This window comes from the organism of the source record quoted next, unplaced genomic scaffold, assembly GCF_019419815.1.
Source record: "Pyrus x bretschneideri cultivar Hongxiangsu unplaced genomic scaffold, Pyrus_bretschneideri_v1 Contig85, whole genome shotgun sequence".
In the NCBI taxonomy this organism is placed as follows: Eukaryota; Viridiplantae; Streptophyta; class Magnoliopsida; order Rosales; family Rosaceae; genus Pyrus; species Pyrus x bretschneideri.
In genome coordinates this window covers 926589-946672 of record NW_025999826.1, presented here as the reverse complement: position 1 = coordinate 946672, position 20084 = coordinate 926589, and the positions used below count along the sequence as shown (strand labels likewise).

Sequence of the window (20084 nt, the reverse complement as noted above, 5' to 3'; positions counted from 1 at the left end):
TTTCCACTACAGTCCTATTCTTCTTCTCTGACACTCCATTTTGTTGAGGAGTGTAAGCCATAGTTAATTGTCTCTGGATTCCTAAATCACTGCAATATCCAGTAAATTCCGCAGAAAGGAATTCTCTTCCTCTATCACTTTTGAGGCATTTCACCTTATATCCACATTGTAGCTCAGTCATTGCCTTAAACTTCTTAAAACATCCAAATGCATCAGACTTATTTCTCAGAAAATACACCCATGACATCCTTGTGCAGTCATCTGTGAATAGCAAGAAGTACTTGTTTCCAGAATGAGATTCAACTTGCATTGGACCACAAATATCCGTGTGAACTACCTCCAGTGGATCCTTAGCTCTCCAAGCTGATTTAGAAGGAAATGAGTCTCTGTGTTGTTTGCCTAGCATACACCCTTCACACACATTTGTGGACATCTCTAACTTAGGCAGTCCATGCACCAGCTTCTGTTCTTCAAGTAATTTCAGACCTCCTTCATGCAAGTGACCCAGCCTTTTATGCCATATCTGAGAGCAGTGTGTGAGACTTGCTTTTAGAGCACACTGAGTTATAGGCATCATTGTCAAAGGAAAGCATCTATTTGCAGTCATATGTACTCTTACTACCAAGTTGTCAAGTGACCAACCATAAAAAACATTCACTACATCACCTCCAAACAACAGATAATAGCCATGTTCCATCATCTGTCCTACACTGAGAAGATTTTCCTCAAGTCCAGGAACAAGCATCACTTCTTGTATATGTTTTCTTCCCAGTTTAGTCTCAATCACCAAAGTTCCCTTTCCTGCCACCTGTACAATTTCTCCAGTGCCCATCTTTACCTTAGAGGTCAAATTTCTTTGAACATCAACGAACAATCTCTCATCACCTGTCATGTGGTTGCTACAACCACTGTCTATATACCATGAATTATTTACCTTCACATCTGTCACTGCATTGCAAGCATAAAACAACGATCCTATTTCTCCCATCTGCCTTGCATAATTAGCCTTCTGCATTCCCTTGTTCTCATGACAATCCTTTACAGAATGACCTGGTTTCCCACAACCTGTGCATTTTGGTTTACCCTCATACCAACACTTCCCATAATGTAACCTGTCACACCATTTGCAATCACCTTGAGAATTGTTTTGTTTCTAAGTATAATTAAGCCTATTATCCCAATTTCTTTGAATGTTGTTCTGTCTCTGAGCATAATTGGGTTGTGATCCCAACCTCTTTGAATGTTACTCTGCCTCTGAACAAAGTTTGACTTATGATCCCAACCTTTTCCTCTTGATTTCCAATTCTCTTGAGACCTGTGATTCCCAGAAAATCCACCACTTCTAGCACCTTTAGTTGCAACAGTTAAACTTGCAAATGCTTTCTCAGTAGAAGACCCAGCATGTAAATCAAGCCTCTGCTCAAATCCTTTTAGAGAAGCCACAACCTCTTGAACCTCAATAGTCTCAAGATCTCTAGAGTGCTCAATTACAGAATAGATAGCATCATATGTTTTAGGAAGACTAATCAGTAATTTCTGCACTATTCTCTCCCTAGATAATTCTTCTCCATAGCTTTTCATTTGATTAATGATATCAAACAATCGAGAGAGATATACAGATAATGATTCACTATCCTTCATACGAGTATATTCAAAATCTCTACGTAACCCTTGTAATTTTACATTTCTTACTTGTTTATCACCTCGAGATTCACCTTTTAGAGCATCCCAAGCTCCTTTGGATGTCTCTTCATTCACGATTCTGGGAAAAATCTGGTCCGAGACTGCGCCTTGAATCATCCCAAGCGCACGAGCATCCTTCATCAGAATCTCACTGAACGACGTTTCACCTGACATCTCCTTCTTTGTCTAGTCAACCGTAGCTTCTTTAGACTTCGGATCTGAAGATTCCAACCCATTTTCAACCAGCTCCCATAAACCATGAGATTTTAGAATGGTTTTCATTCGAATACTCCAGAACTCATAATTCTCTCCATTGAAAACTGGAGCTCTAAGTTCAACATTGCCGGATCCAGCCATATTAGACTTGGATTCAAGAAATCGTAAATTTCCAGATTCGATTTGAACTCAAGTATGTAGCTCAATCGAACTTCACGAACTCACAGATTTCACGCCCAGATTAGACGATGAAACCTGGCTCTGAGGCCATGCTAATGTTTGTGATTGGTGATATGTGTTTCAATGGAGGTTCTGTGTAAGGGAAATCAGACAAAGCTCAAGAAGAAGATGAAAGGAAATATGCTTCTCACATTTCACACAGTGAACACACATACATTTTGTTACCGTTGCACACAGAAGGAAGGGAGATCCTTCACACTCCAATACACAACATAATCTCAACCATTCATTGGTATCATCCTATGAGATAATGCCCCATGTCTAATGCTATTACTTAAAACTAGATACAACATTGAGTAACCATGTGGACTATGATCCAATGGCTAACATTCAAACTGAAATGGAAAACATTTATGAAATGATCTCAGCCGTCAATCTCCAGCTGAAGGGTTACATTCCAACACTGGAACAGTGTTTTGAGATAACACGAATTGTTTGTTCATGATCCTTTCAATTGCAACTTCAAATATGGTTGCCACAGTGCTTGCCAAAAGGGTTCGTTTCTTCGCTGGTGTTCTTGTTTTTTGTAGTGTGATGTGATCAATTGTTATAAGCATCATTCTGTACTTACTGAGGCATGGATGGCATCAATTTGATACACATATTTACATGCATATGTACATGTGTTCTTATCTGTTTCGTTCAAGTAGCATATGGTGATTCGTGATTCTCTATGGCTACCCACTGTGTATATCCCTTCGTACAGGGCTTTCGAAAAAGCTGCTATGCAAGAGTTACTATGAAAGTGTAGTTTATTCAGCATTTTCTACGATTACAGAATTATTGTATACCGCATCGTGCATTTTTGAAACACTACTGCGTATACACCAGTAATAAGTAGTTTGTTGGTGTTAAATTTTTTGAGCCTTGTCTTGTGCTTTTGTTTTTGTTGTAACATGAATTTTGCAGTTTCTTAGTTCTCTTCTTAATATGTGCTCCTCTCTTTCGGCTTACATTTTTTACATGATAGTACTACTGTACTAGTGCAGGATAAAAATGGATAAAAATGAACTGCAGCATCAGATATCTATCTTGCTCTTTGTGGGGTTGACTTGGGGAACTCTGATGCTTTTGTTCAAACAATTCCTTGGTCCATGGGCACTAACCGGTAATCAAGGCTGGTTCAACTTGTGGTTATATTTATATGACACAGAGATGGGCTTGTTAAATTAACTTGTTTGTAGTTTTGTACCATTAGAGTTTGCACAAAAAGAATAGGCCGTTAGTGGCTGATGAATTCTCTGATGTTAGTTTATTCAGCTTCTGCCGAACCAAGAATGCGCATATTATACCTGCAGGAAGCAAATATGTTCAGGTTCGTTTTGTTTTGGACAAATCCTTACTCGGTTAAAATAAATGTTGCTTGTTCCTAATTCCTATGCATAGAAAATTTGATAGTTCTTGGTTTTGTAAGGTACCATAATGACAGAGTTCATAACTGTTGAATGTTTTCTGTTCTTTAGCTTTGGTTGTGTGGAATCGCACATATAACTTTGAGGGATTATATGAAAAACCTTCAGTGCACTTGTCCAAGCAGCTTGTTATATAGATATTCTGAGCGTAGATTTGGGGATTAACTAAGGCCACCTATTCACTCAATTTTTCTGCAGTCTTGTTAACTGAAGATGTACTTTCAGTCAGTAGATTCGGGGGTTAACATGGCCTGGGATTCTTTTTGGATTGGCTGTTCAAAGTGCAAGGTGTGATGACTTTCATCTCTCCTGCATCATCAATCATCTTTGCAAGAAACTACTATATCAATCGCGTTAAGCCTCCTAGTGGCATGTTGAATCTGATATCTTGTATTTCAACTTCCTAGTTTTGACTACTTCTATGGCCTCCGCATGCTTATCCTACACTTATTTACCTCTTTTCCTTTGATAATTATGAAATTGAGGTTCTTATTGCTAAAACTACTTTCCTGTTTCCTCTTCTATTCCCAATCTTGGTATGAAAGATTCACTCGGACCTTTAAAGGCTCTGGTGGTTGCCAGTGCAGTGAACGGCAGTGGTCATGTAGTCCTCTGCAACTCGTTACACTATGGTATTACTGGTGAAGAATGGCCACAAATGGCATCACAAGCATGTCGGATAAACATTTCCATATTTAACATATCTGGTTTTGCTTATTTAATACGTTCGTTTCAAGGCATTTTTAACAACTCAGTGTTTACACATACGCATTATATAGGGCTGCCGCTGATCACCATGTGTTCCAGATTGTTGTTGCTTATACGATGATTGAAGCTCTGAAGAACAAAGGATTTACTGCCTTTTCCATCTCCATTCCATCGTGTAGTGAATTTCTACAAATATTTGGGATTGCGAGCCGGTGTTTATAACAATATTCTCAACGGTGATGAGTATAGGACTCACTGTGAGTCCAGCAAACATCAATGGCTGAGGAAAGCGTCACACACGATTGACGCTAGCTTTTCCTTATGCATTAATAACTTGTATTTCTCTTGACCAATTTGTAAGGGTTTTCAATGTAGAATATGAAAATCTAAATATATAAGTGCTTCCTATTAACTGTGTACACAATTTTGGCGTTCAAAGTTGCCATTTGATAGCTAAACATTGCATTAAGATGAGATTTCAGTTTAACACAATGTACTTTTGATTTGAAAAATGATGAATACAGATCCAGAAAAATACATGAACTGCACCAGCCCCGAAATAAAACTCGCAGTCAGAATCAAGGGGTTCCAATCCCATTCCCAGTATTTTCGAAATGAGAATGGACCAGCATACAACAATAGCCAAAAGACACTTGTAACTCAGTCAAGTAAAACTAGACTCTCGTTATACACCTCAATGTATCTGCTCAAGCCATAAAAACTTAGTTCGATTCCTGTATCCTTAACCTGTTGTGATTTAGGATCATATAAAACCAACTCTCGGGAATGCCAGTTTTCTTTTCCTGCCGCAAGATGAACTTCATCCTTTGTCGTAATGCCTAGCGGCCACGCTATCTCTCCACTTCGTGGAAGAATAATTGTGCGAATCATTTTCCAAGTATCCCTTCCCAGAACCCATATGTTACAGTACCGATCATTCACATTTTGTCTTAGATGAAACAAAGAGAGATTTCTTGAGTACATGAATACTAATTGCATTACTAGTTGTCTTGATCACGCTTACTAGTCTTTCAGGAAGCGTCATGGTCTGGAAACTCTCGCTGCGCAGATCAAATGATAGGATAGAGTAGCAACGTGGAGAGAAATCCTCAACAATCCAATACACAACTCCATTCAAGCATGCACTTCTATCCTGGAAATAGGCATTATGTGAAACCGGAGGAACAGATGACCTGATTCTTCTCCAAGAATCCAACCTAAGGCTGTAAACCTCAGCTTCGCGGATACACTCAGCGCATCCAGCCCTCACAATTTGCACAACTTTATAATCGTTTTCTCAATGATCGAAGCCAAACCCGAGTGTAGTGATAGCGAATTGCATGCAACAAATGAGGCATTTGAGGTCTCTTCATTTTTCTAATTGACGGGTTCCATAGATACGTACAATTGTCAAATGTAGCATCAGATATGCAAACCAAATCACTGCATGAACTGAAAACAGAGAAACCGAAACTGATCAAGTCCCTAGGAAGCTCAAAATCCAAACACTTGACATATGTTTGAGCACAAAAGAGTGACAAACACTCTGCATTGCTAGTGCTGATAAGTAGATAACCACCAGCACTTTTCCTGGCATTCCAGTCGAGATGCGCGCTTACAAAACTTGGGCTGCTAATTAAAGCGTTCCAAGATTTGCAAACACGTCTCGACTGCAATAGAGATTTCACAGGCAATCTTGCAAAGATTTTGAAAAAGAGTTCAAGGGGTATGCGTTTGAACATGTTGTAAACAAAAAAGTATACAAAACTCGAGTCCTTTTACCAAAACAAAAAGTGCTTTCTGAAAAAGCATTTCATTTACGAAAGTAGAAGAAATGCCTCGTTGATTTGATTTTATGTAGAGAAGAGGCAATGGGGAAAAGAAGAGGCGAGGAAGGATATGAATAGTAGTTGGCAAATGAAGTTATCTCCCTCCATGCCAAGAAAGCAAAGGAGATCTCAGAGCACATGGCTGCCATGTGGCGGTAGTGGGTTGTTTTTATTTTTTATTCCAAGATAATGGGTCACTATTCCAAGCACTTGGAGTGTAAAACTTTACTTTTAATTTATTTTTATGGCGTCCGATAATAGTCACAACATTAACATCACATCTTGTTTACCCATACTACGTGGATTTTATTTAAGCTTATTATATTAGTATCCTAAATATAAATAAAAAATTTTAACAAAAATTTGTGATACTGTTTATTTTAACGAAAAATCATATTTTTACATAAAAAAATCAAATCTTGTACTATTCACTTTACCCTTTATTTTATCTTTATCGTTAAAACTAAAAATTTTCAATCATTTTTTATTAATTTTTCTATATATAAATACGTTGAATACACCTAACCGCCCGCCAAAGAAGAACACGAAAAGGCCGCAATCCTTCCACGAGGCACCAACCCAGTTCACTTTAACTTGGACCAATACAAACCACTCGCCTTCCATCATCCTCTCCTCTCCTGCCCGACAAGGATATCCTTCTTAACTTTTTCTTTCATTTTCCCAACTTTCTCTCCTTTATTTTCCCAGAAAGTTCCCCACTTTCCCGGAAAGTTAAAAAAAAAAAAATGCAAACCAAAACCCTGGTAGCCCACTCTCCTCCTCTCCTCCAAAACCCTACTCTTTTCTTCACAAACCCACCACATTTCTATTTCACCCCACGCTTTAACCACACACCACCTGGCCTCCCCAAACTCCACTTCTCCACCCCATTACGCCGCCGTAACCGGTTCACAACCTCCTGCATCGGCGACGGGCTTCTTATCGGAGACAATGGGAGCCATGCTTCTCCAGTATCTGAAGAAGTTGAAGTTGTGAAGGTTAAGAGAGAAGAATTGGAGAGTAAGAGCACATGGGATCAGATGAAGGAGATTGCAGTGTTTACAGGACCTGCCACTGGTCTTTGGCTGTGTGGCCCACTTATGAGTCTCATTGACACAGTCGTCATTGGTCAGGGAAGCTCTATTGAGCTTGCTGCTTTGGGTACTCTATTATTCTGCTTCACTTTATTTTTATTTTTTATTTGGGTTTCATTGATTTATTACTCTCTTTTTTTGAACAATAGGATATATATTCTAAACTACTCTAATGTACAGAGAAGAGAATTCGAGCTTAGCAATGGGGCGGGCAGATTGTCCCGACCAACTGGCCTAACCCACCTCTGCTTTTTCTGTATTGGTTTAACTTATGGATGCTGAGTCTGTTTTCTGCTATTTTTCTAGGACCTGCAACTGTGATGTGTGATAGTCTGAGTTATGTGTTCATGTTCCTTTCTGTTGCAACTTCAAATATGGTTGCTACTGCCCTTGCTAAAGGGGTTAGTTTCTCCTCTTGTCCTGATGCTTGTGTGACATTGTGGTGAATCAATTTGTATGTGTTGATTGCGAAAATGAGTTCGACGCTCCTTTTCCATGTTTTTGGTACATTTCTTTTGCCACATTGATTCAGAATATGAATTTTCTTCGGCAATTTGGTGCAATTTGCCAGGAAATTAAAAGGATTCTAAGAATCATATTATGTATTGTACAGAACATGAAAGTATGAACTTTCTTAAGCTGAAAACAACAGAGGGATTGGTTGCCAGATTAGGAAATTTTGGAATGCCTGCCAATAAATCCATAATGTGTGCTTTTGGATTCTTGGGCTAGATCATGTGCAATATTAATCACCATTTTCTCTTAGCATGATTTTGTTATATTGTCTGACTATCTAGTATTGGTGCAGGATAGAAATGAAGCTCAACATCACATATCTATCTTGCTCTTTATCGGATTGACATGTGGCTTCGCAATGCTTATATTTACAAGATTCTTCGGTTCATGGGCATTAACTGGTAAGAGGGACTGGTACATATTTTCTATATATTTACATTAAAAGAAATATTGGGTGCTTGATTTTGTTTGTTGTTATCTCATTAATGCATTTTAGCAAACAGTAAATAACAAGAGTTTTATGATTCTGTAAAAGTAGCATAGATGAGTCATGACTAATGCAATTCTGGTTTTTCAGCTTTCAGTGGACCAAAGAACGCTCATCTTATTCCTGCAGCAAATACATATGTTCAGGTTTCTTCCTTTTTCTTATTTAGGCCATTTATATGCTCTTTTCTTTGAGTTGGTTACTCATTTTTCAGAAGATACTTTCCTTTAAATCAATTACCTGGTCGAGAAGTGTTGAATATCAGAGAAATTTTGTTTTGTTTGTTTGTTTTTGTTAGAACTTGTTTTCTATGAATCATTAGAAGGTCACATATACTTGGAACGATAATAAGCTAGACTCTGCATTTTCTTGTCAAGCTATCCTTCCTCATGAGGTTCTTTTTTGATATTTTCCTATTGCCATTTTTCATATTTCTCATTTGTTAGGTCCACATTAACTTGTGAACTAGGTTCTAAACAACGTGTTTGCAACGTTAGTTTCTTCATGAAAAAAAAGCAGCAATTGCTCGATAATATCTTGTTAGAAAGACAATTTTTTCTTAATTGGTTGTTTTGATATTGCACGCATTATCTTCATGGCTGACTGTTAGCTAGTGTCTATCATCTTACGAGAATAGTTACGAGAATAGAGTATGGTATAGATCAACTGAAGAGGTATGCATTAAAGTATTTGCCCCAAGGAGGAATCCTAGAATTCCGTATTGACGTGTCCTTTGCTCTTTTATGACTGGAAAATAGATTTGTTACCATTTGTCCTATACTCTTGCACATAATTTCTTTTCAATGGCTTTGTAATTGAACACGATATTTTCTGTTGGTAGATACGAGGTTTGGCGTGGCCTGCAGTTCTTATTGGTTTGATTACTCAGAGTGCAAGGTTAGATATTTCTTCTTCTCTTCCCATTCATTATGTATGGCCTAGCTGTGCTCTTTGTTCAAAATCATCGAAAACTATACAACAATGAATATTGTTAAGTCCAAACATCTTTTTTGGGATATTAAATCCATTGGTTGAAAAGAATTAACTGCCAGAGAAAGTAAGGCAATATGTATGCACTAGAAATTCAACTTCCACCAAGTAAACATGACTGATTATATGAACTAGCATGTCAAAATTAAGTGTGAACAAGCACTCTTGTTTATTGCCTAAGTAAATGCTCTCTGGCATTCATCAAAAAAAAAAAAAAAAGGAAATGCTCTCTGGCTTGTCCAAAACAAGTATAAGGCAAGCATTTATGTTTGACTCGAAGACTTATTTGTTGCCCAAGGGAAAGTTATCTCTGGCAGGGGATTTTAAATACTGAGGTTAATGAGATTGTAAGCAGCTGTGAGTTCATGTTCGTACTCTGATATTGTCAATATGTTTCCCAGTCTTGGCATGAAAGATTCATGGGGTCCTTTGAAGGCCTTGGCGGTAGCCAGTGCTATAAATGGCATTGGTGATGTAGTCCTGTGCAGTTTTTTACGCTATGGTATTGCGGGTGCAGCATGGGCAACAATGGTGTCACAGGTGTGTGGGACATACATCATAATATGTCATATAACGTTTGAATATTTTATTATATGTTCTTGACTCGTTAATTTCCTCTTTGATTGCTATTTACTGGTATGGTTTTAGGTTGTTGCAGGATATATGATGATTCAAGCTTTGAACAATAAAGGATATAATGCATATGCCTTCTCTGTTCCCTCGCCCAAAGAACTTCTAATAGTATTTGAGCTTGCTGCTCCAGTGGTTTTAACAATGATGTCGAAGGTTTCAGTTTTTCCAATTATATTTCTCTATCTATTCTCATGTTTTAACTTCATCGTTCATTTCTTCAATACTCTCACAACTGCCGGGGAGACTCTGGGGAGCACTTTTGTTAACCACCCTCAAGTGATGGTGAATATTACCACCACATTAATTGCCGTTGGATGAGCTTCATTAAATCTATGTGCTACACAAATCTCAAAATTCAAATCCAACGGCAATAATACGGTAGTAATGCTCACCACCGCTTAAGGGTGGTGACCGGATAAAAATGCTCTCTAGGGTGTACGTGTTAATGCTCCTGACCACAATGTTGGCGTTACATTCGCAACGATGAGCCTCAACACCTTTTGTTCGAAAAACAATCAAATCAATCTATAGTACATTCTATAAATTTAATAACTGAACACTATGACGGACTTAAACTGTTTTTGTTTTGTGTGTATATATATATATATATAAATTTTTTTTTTATGGGCACGATATCAATAACCAAACAAACTTGATCACCAAGTTCAACAAATACATACCATAAATTAAGCAACCAGTAGTCTACTGATCTATTAGGGAGCACCCAAACAAAAGTTACGCAACCAAGAAGCAAGGATGACTATTGGTTAAGAGTATTATTATAATTCTTATGTACAGCTATCTGGAAGAAGGAACCATTTTCTTTCAAGAAGACTAGGTCTTTAGAATTGATTCTCTGATACTATTTAAGAGAAAAGAAGAGAGTGAGATGCTTTAATCATAACTTTGAAAACGATTTAAATAGAATATACTCCTAACAAGTAATAGGATACCAAGCCATATGTTATAACTTACTTAGAATCCTATCTACAGGTGGCTTTCTACACTCTCATTGTATACTTTGCAACATCAATGGGAACAAACATCATTGCTGCTCATCAGGTTAGTTGTGGTAAACTTGTAATGTTAGTTGATCACTCTATTTGGAGATAAGTGACGGTTATTTTCATTGATGAGTGATGACTTACCATTCACTCACCAGGTCATGATTCAAACATTCTTCATCTGCACGGTGTGGGGTGAACCTCTCTCTCAAACTGCACAATCATTTATGCCTGAGTTGATATATGGAGTAAAGCGTAGTTTGCCTAAGGTTTGTCGTACTGCAAGTCTATTTGTATGATAACATTTAACTTTGATCTTGGTTGTATTTATTGTGATATGAAGAGTTTTTATGTATATTTTGTTCTTGGTTGTATTGGTGGAGATTTGAAGAATTTTCATGTGTATTTTGATCTTGGTTGATGGTTGAAAATTTTCTTTTAATTTTTCATGGATACTTCGTCTCTTTAGGGTCTAGAATGGCTTGGATTGGATAATTCACTAGATTTAACGAATGTTGAATGATCAATGGATGCCCACTTGCATATTGTGTCACAGTGAAGGTAGAAATGAAGCCATGAATAAATCATTTCCCTCCTTATCCTACTATTTTTGTGGGAGATAGGAGAGATAAGCTTTGTTCATAGCTAATCCATCTTCTACCTTCACTTGGACAAAAGATGCAAGTGGCGATCCTTTTATTCATTCAACATTCTTTGATACCAGTGAGGTGTCCAAATCCTAAACAACAAATGAGGTTTTTTTTTTTTTGTATAGAATTCTCTGCTTTTGATGAATAGAATGGGGGTGATGGCTATTTTGTTTATTTTCTTCTGAAAACTCTATGACATAAAACAGGCTCGAATGCTGCTCAAGTCACTTGTCGTTATTGGAGCTCTACTTGGTTTGGTATTAGGAATAGTGGGAACATCTGTTCCATGGTTTTTTCCTGGTATATTTACACCCGACCAGAAGATCATACAGGAGGTTGGCTCTCTTTGTTTATTATTCGAACTCCTTACTGTCTTTCTACTTATAATTTCATCTATTGACATTACTTCTAAGTGGCCTTGTGGTATCTGGAGCAAGGGAAGATTTAAGTTGGGTTTTGTCTCTACTTTGTAAGTTGTCAATCATTCAATCGTACCTACAGCTTTCCACCAAATCACATGATATAAGTAGACTGATCCCACCATTTATTCTTCAAAGGCATTTAACTTTTGAGCTCCAAATATCTGTATGTACGTGTGTGTGCGTGTGTATATTATTTTGATTATTTCCCAGGGCTTCCGTTGATCTTGAAACATTGTAATAACTGAGTGAATACTTTCTGCAAACATTTTTACTATTGATTCTCTATTATATGTTAACGCAGATGCATAAAGTGCTGATACCATTTTTTTTGGCATTGGCCGTGACACCGGCTATTCTCGCATTTGAAGGAACATTGCTGGTATGCTTGATTTTATCTTCAGTGATGATTTTTCATATGTTCTTATGGTAACCATGTCATTGCATATCTTGTGCCTGTCTTGGAACAACGATAGTCGAAAACTGAGTCATGTCTGTGCTGTGTTTCCAGTGGAAGTAATAGACAGTTAATCCTGTTTACATTGATGGGTTTGCAGTAGATTGATGGGTTTGCAGTAGATAAATACCATGGAATAGACCCGTTCATCTTGTTGATGAAGCTCTTAAGGGTTTTAATAAATCTAATAATCATGTTAATTTTTTAGGACAAGGGAAGCAGTTACCCCAGAAGTAGAGATAGTAATAGTTCAGTTCTTTTGGGCCTATGTTTCATAATCTCGCATATCTTTTCTTCTCTTAGCCGTTCTGGAACATATTTGTACTGCCTGAATTGGAAGTCATGGATTTCGTTTGTTCTTTAAATTAGAGTATCGCAGCACGAAGGCCAACCTACTTAACAAGATATAGAGTTTTGCAAATCTTGTTTTACTTTCTGATTATCAAATCCCAAATTAAGCTTGCTTTCATAAGACTGTAATTTGTAGTTCAAACTTGCGTTGCTATTTTGTTCTTGGTTTTATGTATTTACTAGAGTTCTTTTACAAAATAGGCAAAATACTTTTTGCTTTATTGTAAGTGTACCGTCTGTTTTTTTTTTTTCAGGCCGGACGAGATCTAAAATTTATTAGTCTGTCAATGAGTGGATGTTTTAGTTTAGGTGCACTTCTACTGCTGGTGAGTATCTTCTTGTTATTTTCTGGTGTATACTTCAAGAGTGATTAGTTTTTTATCGTTTATACATATAATTTCACCATCCCATTTTTCTTTCACTAGTTTGTTAGTAGTAGAGGATGTGGTTTAGCAGGCTGTTGGTGGGCACTGGTAGGATTTCAATGGGTAAGACCACCATCTTTGTTCTAGCGTCTCGTATTTTCTGTTTCAACTTATCTGAGTACTTCACCCAAAAGAAAACTTATCTGAATACAAACTTTCACTTTCAGGCTCGGCTTTTTCTGTCTTTACAGCGCGCTACATCCACCAACGGCATACTTTACTCTGAAGATACGAGCCGGTATCAACAAGAAAAACTCAGAGCTGTTTAGGTCCAGAATCATATAAATGCATGAGATAAACGGTGAAATCTTGGTGAAGGGTCAAAATGCAGTGTTACCATTTTAGGAGATACGAAATAGAGGTTGGCAGTTGACACTAGTTTTTTTGTCTGCAACAAGGCCGAAAGCACGAGCAAGTTGCAACCTCATGAACAACTGAGCAAATGGAGGCAATGTTTGGCTTCAAGAAAGAATTTCTGAGCAGCTATGCTGGTTCCCTGTTTGATCAATGTTGTAAAACTCTGTGCATTATGTATCTGTCCCAAAAACACGAACTCGTCTTCACCGCAGAAAATTTCAGTGGATACCTGTTGAAAATTTGCAAAATCTGGCCGGTACCCTTTAAAAATTAACAGTTTCGGTATTGTCCTGCTGAAAAACCATTTCAGTGCATTCCTGGGGAAAAACTAAAAAATTTTGTCAGAGAGCTCAAGCGAAAGATCCTCACGTTTTTGTAAGTCTTCTACCAAAAACTTGTAAAATGGTAAATTAATATGTATTTTCCCCGGCGACATGCCTCACTCTGAAGACATATGGGCCGCTTTAAATTGTAAAAACTAAGAGCTGTTTAGCAAGCATATCATGTTGGCTGTTTTAAAATGATTGAAAGTGTTTATATAAAAGTATTTGAAATCATTTTTAGTAAAAATACAAGTGAATTTTGTAAAAACACTTGAGTGCTTCATACAAGTATATGACTGGTACTTCTTTCAAAATGCACTTCAAGTGTTCTTAGAATCCAAAAATACTTTCATTAAGAGTTTTCAGTTATTTTAAAAGTAATTTTAAAATACCAGCAAGTTTCTAGCAGCCCAAAATGAGTAAGGTACTCTACTTAAAGTTCCAAACATGAAGAAACGTTTTTTTTTTTTTCCGTTTTATCTCCACATATAATTATCGCCATAGATTTTTATTTAGTTTTAAATGTTTAATTTGAAAGTGTGCTTAACTTTGTAAGATTTTTTTAGTGTGAATTTTGTATGTTTTTTAGGGCCTGTTTGTTAGTGTACTTGAATCTAACTTTTTAAACTAAAAAACAATTTTCAAGTTTTAAGCCTTAAAAACTTGGTAGAACTATTTTCAAAAATTAAACTCAAGACTAACTAAAAAAATATAGTCTATTATCTAAAAACATAAAAAGTGAGTTTTTAGAGTTTTTAAACTTAAACTCATTTCTTTCTTTTCTCTCCCTCCTTCCCCCTCACCCCAAATCTATCTCTCTCTTTTCTTCTTTCTCTCTCCTCTTTTTTTTTTGTTTTTTTGTTTTTTTTACCTTTTTCATCTCTCCTCCAATTCGCTCTCTTCATTCTTTAGGTTCTTTTTCTTACTCATCTTCCTCTTTATCCCATCTGATCCTCTATCTTCTTTCTTTTTCCTTCAATCATCTCTTACTTTCTTTCCTCCTCTCTCCTTTTTCTACCTCTCTTGCAACCCCCTCTTTTTAGATTTCTTTGTTCCAATTTAAGTCATAAGATTTAAAATTTTTAAATTGCAAACCAATCAAGTTTTTGAGTATTAAAGAAAATTGTTTTCAAGAAATTTTCTTAAAAAATGTTTTGAGAAATGATAAAAAATTTCAAATAGAATACCAAACAGACCTTAATGTTTATATTAATTTTTTTTAAAAGTTTGTAGATTTTTATTTATTTTTTTTAGAGTTGAATTAATCCTAACCGTTAAAATTTTTATAATCTAACGCGCCATGTGGTGGCAAAAAGCTAAAACATAATTAATTCCCCTACATTGATTAAAAAAAGAAAAATTTAAGTCCCTCACAAAAGTAGTAACCAAAAAAAAAAAAAAAAGGTTTTCAAACTGAAATAGTGTGTATAAAAAATGAGTGATAAATGTAATACTTCAAAAATTTGTTGGGTGTCCAAAAGTTTGTTGAGTAGGAAGAATAAAACTGGGCTACAAATGGAAGATTTTTTTTTTTTTTTTTTTCTTGTTAGCAAGCAACAAACGAACAAGCTAGACATGTGTACAAAGTAAATGATTGTATTAATGTAGAATTAGAGTTACAATCTCAGTTACAAAGTTTGAATCCTCTGATTTGATCTCCGGGCGGTAGAGTGTATAGTGTGTGGTCGTTGATTTGAGGGTCGCAGTGACTTGATCTCAAAAGAACGAATGCTGCAAGGATTTGGCTTGTGGCAATGGAGGAATTGACATGTGTAGGGGTGCTTGGTGGTTTTTCATGGGCGTGACGACGAATGTAGAGAGCTTTCTGAGTCTTTTGGGTGTGTGAGAGTGTTTAGTGGCTTAAGAGTTTGAGCGTTTGGGCATGAGAATGAATTTTTAAGGAGCCTTTCTTTGTCTTGGTGCCTCGTATTTATACGATCTCCAAGTCTTGGTTAAGGCTTGACTTGGTCTTGATTTTGGACTTGATTAATTGACGAAAGAACTAAGACTTGATTTGGGCTTGGTTCATGAGGACTTCATCAAATAATCTTTGATTTTATTTTTGAACAAAATAATCTTTGATTTAAATCAAATAAATCAATCACATTTCATCCTAATTGGCCATCCATGATTTGGCATTTTAAATCAATTAATTTGTTTGATTCCAATTAAAATTAATCAAAGAAGTAATAAATATAACTCCTTAATTAATTTCAGCCAAATGTTGACACGTGTCACTCTTGATGACTCATCCAGTTTTGATAAGTCATGTGCCATGAGTACAATTTATAAGACATACGGCGCATGCCACGTAAGCCCCTACATGTCGAGATTTTAACGTGTTGGTGAACATTTACTTCATTGAGATTTCGATGTGTACAAGAGTATTGAAGTTGTGCTCTAAAAGTCAATTTTGTAATATTAGATATTATGTAACAACTCTTTTTTAATTAATTAATAAAAGAGCAAGTTTTAATCATTCATGAGTTTGACTTTATATCATAGAGATAATACTATGAATGAGTCCATGGGACATAAGGTATGAAAATAATGTCCTAAAAGAGGTTAGGGTAGGGAGACTTGTATTCCATAGTCACTTAGTCCTTAAACAAAATTCTTAGCCGTTTAGAAAGTCAACTGGACATTGAATGTCACGCTCCGATCTTGTAATACATTCATGATTGATACGTGACGACAGAAAATACATGCTCATCAATCATGCCTCGAATTCGAGTCATATCCAAAAACAACTCAACGACTCAATAACCTAGGAAACCTTTTATTTTATTTCATGGCTGCATCTAACCTCTTTGTTAGACTGCCTACATACACTAAGGCGGGATCAAGTCATTCGTAGTTCTTCGACCCAAACTTTCTCCCCGTATTGTCCAATAGAAAAACATAGAGTTCCAAAATCACTAAATAGAACTCAACAAGCATGAATCACTAAATTATGCGTTACTTATTGACCATGAAACAATTAGAATTGTCATTTCATCATTCATGCATATCACATTGTTTTCCAATACAATTCTACAATCACAGAAAATAATCGATCAATGACTTAAAGATGCATAATATAACTACGATGATCAAGCAATAAGATCAAGTATCAATTCATAAAATTTAATAAAGCAAATCTCTCTAATTCCATACTTGAATTCCAAGCAACAACATTGTAAACACAAATGTTTTTCCATAGTAATTTCTATTCATAAGAATATAGGGTTCAAGTGACACACCTTGACCCTAAATGTCTATCTAGATTCTGAATTGAGATGTGCTGGTCAACACTCAGAAGGTGACAAAGTCATAAAGTATAGTGATACGGAAAATGTGAATAAATTTAAACCTAAAAGTGCCTAAATGGAAGAGTGCGCATGTGAGCGGGATTGAACCCAATTCACACGTGATGTTAAAGCATAAGTAAAGTACAATAAAGGTAGGATAAGAATTATACTATCGAAGGTAACCACTTATACCAAGATTTGCCAAGAATCCTCGTCGACACAAAAGCTCTGCTACTAAAACCTGGAGGAGCAAAAAACAAGGGTGAGTGGGCCTAAAATAAAGCTTTGTAAAAACCTTTTTGAAAACATAATTAACCCTCGCCGTAAAACAAGTATAGTTTCCACATATATATATATACTACGTATAGTATGAAAATACTTGCCGTAGCCAGTAATATCTCAATAATACAATATGTCACAGCAATTCATAAATAATCACATAACATTCGTTAATCACATAATTTTGCATAAACAAAAATATCATATTAAGTGCTCATCGACATATGCTGACACACGAGTTCATACAGAGATATTCTGACATGAACAAGATTGGGTGTAATAATTATTTACGCTTTATTATTACAATCACATGAAGATTGGTGCTATGCGCATCACATACGAGTCCTAATTGCCTATAGCAATCTAGGACAGGATTGTCACCTACAATGGATCCAAAGTGAGTATACGGTGCCATGTAAACATACACATGAAAGACTAGTCATAGCCTTGGCCCTGGCTCAGGCGAGTACTAACACCAGCGCAGCACACAATGACCAGATAACGTAAATATGATCATACAACGGTAAATCGATAATTATAGTCAACATAATATTGTTCATGACCACAAATATAATTAAGGCATCCTATAACAGTACGTATGCATGTGCATCCCGTAGGATTCAAAATAATTTCATAACTCTTAACATTACGATCTTTCTTATAAATGTTAATTTAATTATGGCAATCACGTAGAAAATTCATTATTAAATATATATGTGAAAACTAAACAAATATATATACTATATAAAAGAAAAGACCTACTCACAGATACTTGCGAGGTCGTAGTCGTTCGAACTATGAAAGTCGGAGTCTCAGATAGTAATCACACCTAAGCATAATATTGGGACCCATTAGTAAAACTCAACTAAAATGACTAAATTTGGGAAAATGGAGTGCAGATTTGGAATCAGGGCATTAAAATATGCTAACAAGGTTCCCGGGCAATTTTAGTAAAAGGTCTACACAAAGTCAATGGTCAACCTTAAAAAGTCAACTAAGATGCCGAGCCAGTTAACTACATTAAAACTTCAGAATTTCACAAAATGGATGTCAAAAACAGACTCGGGACATCGAAATTAGCTTAGGAAGGTTTCCGAGAAAATTTTGAAAAAGTCAAAACAAGGAATATTTCGAGAATATTCCAGATCCATTTTGGAATTGGGCTGGGTTAGATCCCGGATTTGGATACGGATCTGGGTTTTGGATCTTTTTTTTTTTGCATTGGTTCGGGTTGACTTATTTAGACACACGGGCCGCACAACACCGGCCGGATCTAGAAAGGACAAAGTCAAAACTAGGAAACAAATCCCAGAGCTCCATTCAAGCTCGAATACAACCAAACTTAGCAATTTATATATGGATTTTAAGATCAAAGAGGAGAACTAGGCAAATCCCAGAGCTCTGATCAAGCTTGAAATACAAACAAACTCAGCAATTTATATATGGATTTTAAGCTCATAGATGAGAAGAATTTTATACCAAAAATCAAGTCAAGCCGTGGTTGAGATTAGCTGGAAAAAGCTTGCAAAGCTCGGATGGTTCGTCGGAAACCTGGGAATATTTCCCTGAGGTATTTCTACATCAAAACGTTGCAAGAACACACGTATAATGACTCAATCATCATTAAAATGAGACAAGGAAGGAAAATCGAGTGGTCCCAACCTTTACCTTGGTCGGATTCGTTATGTCCTCGCTAGAATCCTCTCAGATTCGAATGGAGTTCGGCTTCCTAGCCATGAGTAGAAAGTGTGAGAAATAGCAGAGAGTTTGAGAAATAAAGACAAACAAGAGGAAAAGAGAGGATCCATGTGTTCGTCTGGCAAAGCTCGCCGCAGGAGATGGTGTGTGGTGGCAGTGGTCTTGTCGTTGATGTTGCAGATGAGAAACTCAGGAAAGGTGAGGGAGAAGAGAAAGAGTGAGCTAAGAGAGATGAGAGAGACAAAGAGGGTTCGAGAGTCTAGAGAGATGGGAAGGAAGACACGTGGCAAGAGAAGATGGGAGAGTTTGGTGTGGGTGTGGGCCCCACGAGCCAAAAAATTATAAAATATTCAAAATATCAAATAAAAAAAATATTAAAATAATAATATAATAATTACAAAAAATAAATAAAATATAAAATAGTAATTTTTACAAAAGTATTTTTTAGATTCGTAGTTCCCTAAAATCTTTGTCGTAGCTCCGAATTTGATTATGCTTACGCCTACGCATTCATACTGTCGAATACTTTGAGAATATTGTAAAATAATATCTCATACCTATTGTGAAATAACAGTTAACAAGAGTCAACAATCTCGCTTCAAAGGTCATTTTCGTAATTTCACACTTTCAAAATTAATAAGGTCGTAAAATTAAGGACGGGTTATTACATCCAGACTAACTTAGCAGAACACAATAAAGGATGAGATTTTGAACCACTCACGGAATCCAACTAGGAAGCAATCATGCATCATGGACTTTCCAAGCACAACCACTCCACAAATGCTAGATAGAAAGGGTCATCCATCGCGGATTTACCAAGCATGTCACCCCTAAAATATGTATGGTCCCCTATCGCAAATTAACCTAGCAAGACCCTATCCGATAATACTAGGTAGTGATCACCCATCGCAGATATACCAAGCATGATCACTCCTGAAATATGTATGTGTTGGAAATGTTGGCTGGATGTGTTTTATTGTTATATTGTTGTTTGCAAGTTTTGGGAAATGTTTTAATTTTAGG

General features: G+C 36.4%; 2 protein-coding genes across 3 annotated transcripts; one reads left to right on the top strand and one right to left on the bottom strand.

The window, feature by feature from the left end:
* Positions 1-4919: 4919 nt before the first annotated feature.
* On the bottom strand, positions 4920-6001 carry LOC125473395 (putative F-box protein At1g31072). The gene is made up of 3 exons (XM_048576126.1): positions 5576-6001; positions 5262-5412; positions 4920-5062 (listed from the first exon to the last, which is right to left on the bottom strand). The coding sequence occupies exons 1-3, from the start codon at positions 5999-6001 to the stop codon at positions 4920-4922; spliced, it is 720 nt and encodes a 239-aa protein (XP_048432083.1).
* Positions 6002-6802: 801 nt separating this feature from the next.
* On the top strand, positions 6803-13719 carry LOC103965222 (protein DETOXIFICATION 46, chloroplastic). 2 transcript variants are annotated; one of them, XM_009378244.3, is made up of 14 exons: positions 6805-7249; positions 7489-7583; positions 7991-8099; positions 8276-8331; positions 9027-9082; positions 9577-9715; positions 9824-9961; positions 10802-10870; positions 10971-11081; positions 11669-11797; positions 12186-12263; positions 12944-13015; positions 13115-13177; positions 13282-13719. In XM_009378244.3, exons 1-14 carry the CDS (start codon positions 6835-6837, stop codon positions 13381-13383), a joined length of 1632 nt encoding a protein of 543 aa, XP_009376519.1. In that variant the 5' UTR covers positions 6805-6834; the 3' UTR covers positions 13384-13719. The 2 variants fall into 2 exon arrangements, 1 of the variants encoding a protein (XP_009376519.1); XR_007255298.1 differs by lacking the exons at positions 13115-13177; positions 13282-13719 and having other exon boundaries at positions 6803-7249; positions 11669-11931; positions 12944-13021.
* Positions 13720-20084: the final 6365 nt, after the last annotated feature.